The sequence below is a fragment of the Odontomachus brunneus genome, unplaced genomic scaffold (assembly GCF_010583005.1).
Source record: "Odontomachus brunneus isolate Ranch 3 - 2012 unplaced genomic scaffold, Obru_v1 Obru_scaffold_014, whole genome shotgun sequence".
Taxonomy (NCBI): Eukaryota; Metazoa; Arthropoda; class Insecta; order Hymenoptera; family Formicidae; genus Odontomachus; species Odontomachus brunneus.
In genome coordinates, this window is record NW_022639464.1 from 3,131,143 (window position 1) to 3,137,798 (window position 6,656).

General features: G+C 33.1%; 1 protein-coding gene across 1 annotated transcript in view; it reads left to right on the top strand.

Moving 5' to 3' along the window:
• The first annotated feature begins 3,637 nt into the window (after positions 1 to 3,637).
• LOC116841247 (pre-rRNA 2'-O-ribose RNA methyltransferase FTSJ3-like) overlaps positions 3,638 to 6,656 on the top strand; it is a 3,752-nt gene continuing 733 nt past the window's right edge. The window contains exon 1 of the mRNA XM_032808952.1: positions 3,638 to 3,714. Within this exon, the coding sequence (XP_032664843.1) occupies positions 3,643 to 3,714 (72 nt within the window). The 5' untranslated portion in view covers positions 3,638 to 3,642. The remainder of the gene's footprint in view (positions 3,715 to 6,656) is intronic.

The window sequence follows — 6,656 nt, forward strand, 5'->3', positions numbered from 1 at the left end:
GCTGACTCATCTTGTGCATATGTTCATAATGTAAAAAATATTTTATATGCAATAGCATGCAATGTAACGTGTAGTTTTATATATGCTCCTTTCGATACATTACTTTGTTTTTCTCATAATTTCCCCCTTCTGATATAAAGAGCATAAGAATTATGAGACACTCCTTTCCAAAATATAGTAAAGTTTGTGCATGTCAATATTCTATTTTGTATGCATTCACGTATAATTTACATTCGACACACGGTCGAACGATAAATCATCGGTTACAGCTGGAAAAAACCATGCGGTAAACACCTAACATGTATTTCGTAACACGCAATATCGCAGAAAATAGTACATTTGCCAAGTTCGTATGTATATTTTCGTTAATTGGTGAGATACCGTGTTAAATATCATAAATCGATCTCCGTGTTAGAATGAATGAAACCGACGAAATTGCGTTCCGATACAATAGCCCTGTGTTCGTGCGCGCATTATTATTGTGGTTGTTGTGAAGTAGTTTCATTTCTGGAAAACTTATAACTCGTACTTTTCACTCTCGGCTTTATTTAGTTGCTATTGTGTTTGCGTTATATATATATATATATATATATATAATTTGTTATATACAAACGAATAGAAAATTTAATATTGATCAAACATTAATTGAATAATATTTTTAAAATATTCATAATATTTTAATATCGCATTTTACTTTATTTACTACATTATTTCTAGGTAATTTCAACTTATTCGGTAAAACGCTCAAAAACGTTTACCTTGGAGATCATAATATATATTTTTATATTAGAAAATTACATATAATTAAATGACACTTTTTCTATATAACGGAAAATAGATTTCTGATTATAAAATATAGACACAATCTCGATTATATAGTCACAGAGATTAGACGAAAAATTGCGAAACCAAATATAGATTACAAGAGACAAAGGAGCTTTGATTAAGCGCTTTGTAACTCGCCCGCGACAGATGCTTTCGAATCAACCTTTAACAAAAAGAACGGGCGATAAATAATCATGCTCGATATCAGTATCTTATGGAACATTGAAATCAGTTGGCGCAGTCCAACAGCATTTACTTTATCGATCAGTCGCTAGTATGATTTCCTTTATTAAGTCCGGTGCTGCGAGGGCGCGCTCGGAGGACAAAGTTATCAAAGAATCTTTGGTAGCGCTTTCTGGAGCAAGGTAGAAAGCCAATGGGACAGAAAGGTTGATGAGAGAAAAGAGAGGAGAAGATGAAGGTGGAAGGGTCGAGAAGTAAGAGAAAACCCGAGAAGGGAAACTCATCGAGGGGTCTTATAAGCTATTAAAATTAAGACCGGAGAAACTAATTTCTCGCGAGGTACGTACGGAGTGCATCGTCCCTCATTATCATCTCTTCTCTAAGAACTGCAGAAATCCACGAAGAAATTGGCGACGCTGTTAAACAGTTCCAAACTTAGACGAATGAGATGGCAGTAAAACTAAAATCGACGTTAATATTACCGATATATTCGTATTCGATGTAAATACTCTGGTGTAAATTATTTCTAAAATATCTTGACGAATATTTAAGACAGTTATGTCACGTTAGATGTCGTGTATATATATATATATATATATATATATATATATATATATATATATATTTTTTTTTTTTAGATAAAAGTTGTACGGCTTTTTATAAAAAATAAAATGGGCTTTTTTATTTTTATAAAAAATAAAAAATAAAAAGTTTTTTTTCTATCTCCAATAGTTACAGAGATAGTAAAACAAGCATGAAACTTTGAGGGTTTCACCCCTTAAACTGGCGCCATTGCCGATTAAAAAAATATGGGTCTCTTATTTTTGGCCACTCTATAAATATGCCAAGTTTTATCGAAATCGGAGACACACACTTCGCAAATGTTCCATGTAAGTATTATTGTCAATTTGAAACAAAATTGAGATAAATATATATACGCAATATTAAAAATACGAAAGAGTTGTTATTCCTTTTTTCTGACAAATATTTTATTTATACATAAGTTTATCTAGAAATGTAAATATAATAAAAAAAACGTATATAAGTATTTAAATACGTGTATATGTACTTGTATTTCAAATATTAATATAAATTATTATTATTAATTACTTTCCACTGTTATATTTTAAAAACAAAATGGTCAATAATACTAAAATTTATATATTTATATATAAAATTTATATATATATTAGTATATTAAAGTATATATATTAGTATATTTTTTTATATATCATATTATTTTTTTATATATCAAAATTTCACATGTAGTTCAGAAGATATTAAATACATGAATTGTAAATAACTCTGTAACCTCAAGAAACATGTTTAAAAAGTGTCAATTTTACTTGCAAATGTCTTAGCTTCTCGTACAGTCAATCCCAAGAAACTTACTTTAAAAAAAAAATAAAAAAAGAGCGCCTAGTTCTTGCGCTCCGTAAAAAAAAATTATAATACAAAATAATTCGTACAACAATTGTACTACAAAATTAATGATATCAGGAAATTTGCATCAAATGAATATTATTAATTATAACATATTATATCATTTTTCTAATCACTTTATTTGTTATTAGATTTTGTTATGTACCTATTTTTTATATGTTACATCATTCTGTGTTAGGTATATGTTTAAACGAGTTTGTTACGTAACACAGAATGATGTAACATATAAAAAATAAGTACATAAAGTCTAATAAAAATAATGTGATTAGAAAAATGACATATGTTATAATTAATCATATTCACTTGGCGCAAATTTCCTAATATCATTACATATATACGTTTTTTTTTATTATATTTACATTTCTAGATAAACTTATGTATAAATAAAATATTTGTCAGAAAAAAGGAATAACAACTCTTTCGTATTTTTAATATTGCGTATATATATTTATCTCAATTTTGTTTCAAATTGACAATAATACTTACATGGAACATTTGCGAAGTGTGTGTCTCCGATTTCGATAAAACTTGGCATATTTATAGAGTGGCCAAAAATAAGAGTATCATACAAATTTCCTGATATCATTAATTTTATATTAGAATAGTACAGTTTGTTGTACGAATTACTTTATAATATAATGTTTTGTACGATAATTTTCTTTTTTTACGAAGCGCAAGAACTAGGCGTTCTTTTTTTTATCTTTTTTTAAAAGGTAAATTTGTTGGGATATTACCTATTTTTGTACAAGAGCTACATTAGACATAATTTTGCAGTAGATTGATAAAGTAATTTTCGTTTTTTATTCTATATTTTGACTTCAAAACATTGTAGAAGAGATTTGACTGATAAAAATGTGATTAAATTTTGTGAAAAACTGCTTCCAAATATATACATTATTAATATATTTTCCTTTCATTAAAACTATAAAATTGATTTATGTCCGCTTGATCGAGTCCGCCAGCCCACTGTACAGTGGATTAATTACTTGCGTTGCTAGCTCTTTCAGCAGGTATGATACTCGCAGGCGTCCGCCTACCAGCGCTAGTTCGCGCCGTCGCCGCGACGCGGTGACGGCTTCGTCGGACCGTCGCTCGCGGTTAAATATCAGTTCGGCGGTTATATAAACCGGCGCGAGCGACGGGTCGAGGCTTTTTAAGGTGCGCGTTGCACGTTGGGTTACTGTCTACGACATGTTGACTTCCCTCGTACAAGGTATTTTGGTATCTCCACCTCCTCGACAGTACCGACCGGCTGAGAGGAAGGTTCGTGAAATATTTCCAGATTACTCTGCAGCCCAGTGTTGCCGCGGCTTCAAAAATTTATTCACTTGGCTTCTGTTTCAAAAATCACTAGATTATAACTTTACCAGATTTTCTTAAATGTATATAAATTCGAATAAAAAAAACAATTTTAATGATTTTTAATAAATATATTTAAACAAATATAAATAAAATTAATATATTTAAACATTCGTGGAAATATTAAAATATACTCGTAAATAGAGAGAAAGAGAAGGGGAAACCTTATTTTGAAATTAGTTTTAGCGTATTGTAAATTGTTACTAATGGCAAATTCGATTGAATGCATTAGTGCGTAATAAATGTACACTAAATTTGTTTATAATGCGTTTTTACTCTTAAAAATCATTTTAAATTCATCTTCAAATACTCAGTCAGCAAAATTATCTATACAGCATCCATACGAATTGTTTTATTGGCTAAGAAGTTTTTGAAGATCTATTTAATACGACCTTAAGAATAAGAAAGTGACTGTAAACAAGCCTTAGTGTGTACTCAGTGCGCACTGGTATATTCAATCGAATTCGCGATATAATAATTGCGTTCCGAAATTCACTGCCAGTATTGAAAATCTGTAGTTTATGTTATGTATGCTATAAAATTTCTGCAATGACAGTGAATTTCGGAACACAGCCATTTTTATCACCAAATAAAGAAAGTTATTCACCAAATCACCAAAAGACTTTAAAAATCCCCAAAATGGTGAAAAATCAACAACGGCAACCCTGCTGCAGCCTCCACCACTGGGTGTGTGGATGCTTCCTTCTATGATAGCTCGAAGCTGCAGATATCGTGCGTCCGTTCTGCGGGACTTCGTCTCTGTCGCGATTGCGACACTTAGAGCACGCGAGCCACGCTTGCTTTCTAAGTCCACATGGTTCGGACGTCTGCTTCTAAGTCTGTGAGGGACTTTTAGCGTTTTTCGCTTTTGCGACGCGAGCCGCACTCATCTTCATATGAGGAACTTAATCTTCGTCGCGCTTGCGATACTTACTGCACGAGCCTCATTCGTCTTCCGAGTCCACGAGGGACTTTAGTCTCGGTCGCGCCTGTGACACGTATACGACGACTCGCTCATCTCTTTTGTCGCCCAGTGCGACATAAACGTTGGACGTTAACTGGGAATGTCACTGCGGCCTTCCTACAGCGCATCTAGCAACAGTTCTCGTGCGATCCTGCTCGCGCTCGTTTCACGCGGCGCGAACGCACGGAAGCTGTTACGTTGCACAACACATTTCTGAGCGTTTTTGTAAACTTTGGTACATTCCTGACAAATTCCTTTCTCTCTCTCTCTACTCTATGTAAATAATCTTAAAACCCGATTCCCTAAATAAATGTGAACAACATCTTTCCTTCCAAATACCTATCCGATATCTTCCCAGTTTGATACACAAAGGTTTTATGACTTATGTAATTCGTATTCGTGTGGAAAGTCTCCGATTCTCTTAGTGAGTCTTAACACAGCCCTCATACTGCAACGTTTTAGAACAGTCCTCAGGCGGTAACTCTCTCTGTATAGTCATAGAACGAATAAAGAGTTCAACCACATGTCGAATTAATTTGGAGATTATTATTTTTATTCTTTCCAAATTCTTATATTGCTGTGTGCTTCTATTTCAGTACTGAAATCATTGAACTCACTGCCTTGGAATTTATTAATGATTGGGTCATACGTATAACAAACTCTCTTTAATTTCTGGGACGGTGTCCCAGACGCTGCGGTACTCGTGTGCATCCGCCTCTCGGCGCTACTTCGCGCCATCGCCGCGTCACTCGCAGTTCTTAAGTCGGTGGCTATATTAGCCGGCGCGAGACCTTTAGGAGTGCGTTGCACATTAAATCATAGCCTTTAGAGTGTCTGCTTACAGCACGCTGGCTTGCCTCTTACGAGGTATTTTGGATAACTCCACAGTTCTCCACCTCCTCGACATTGATGATCGACTGAGAGGGAAGGTTAGCGAGATTTTTACGGATTACTCATCTTCCATCACTGCGTGGACGCTCTCTTTCGCCATATCTCGAGCACTGCAGATATCGTTCACAGTCCTGCGTGGACTTCATCTCTGTCACACTTGCGACATGAGCCATGCTCGTCTTTAAGTTCACACGGGACTTACAATCAGTTAAAGTGATAGTGGCGAAGTAGGTAAGGTGAACGACCCAAGAAGCAGAGGCCTTAGATTCGACTCCCAAAGATAAGCAAATTTTCGAAGTACAAATTACCCAAATAGTACAAGACAATCCTATGAATATTTTAGGAATATTCTTCAAGAATATTTGGAATATTCCATAGGACATTCGTATATATTCATTATATGTTCGTAGAACATTCGAATGGCACTAATTTAAATATTCTCAGAATGTGAATAGAATAATCTACCGAATATTCTATATATTAAGTTATGCATGTATATAGAAGATTCCGAAAGAATATGAACAGAACGTTTATATTTATAAAAATATAAACATTTTTCTCTTTTCCTGACTTTTTCTTAAATTTTCCACTTTATTGTTTCACACGCTACTTAATTCAATTTAAATTGTACTTCGAAAATTTGCTTACCATGCTGGGATTCGAACCTAAGACTTCTGTTTCTTGGGTTGTTCACCTTACCTACTTCGCCAATGTCACTTTAACTGATAGACGATTTATATTATACATATGATACATCCATGTACGAAAACAAATGATTTATTTAAAAGTAGAGAATAGATCCTTTTAAATGTAAAAAGTATGTGTAACAAGTATGTAAAAAATATATTTAAAAAATATTTATTTGTTTTAAAAGTAAGTGAAATACAAATGACTCACTTTGTAAATTTAAATAAATTATTTTCTGATAATAAAAGAAACTTTAATTTGAAACAGAAAAAAGATACTTTTAATATTACAAAATAATTTATTT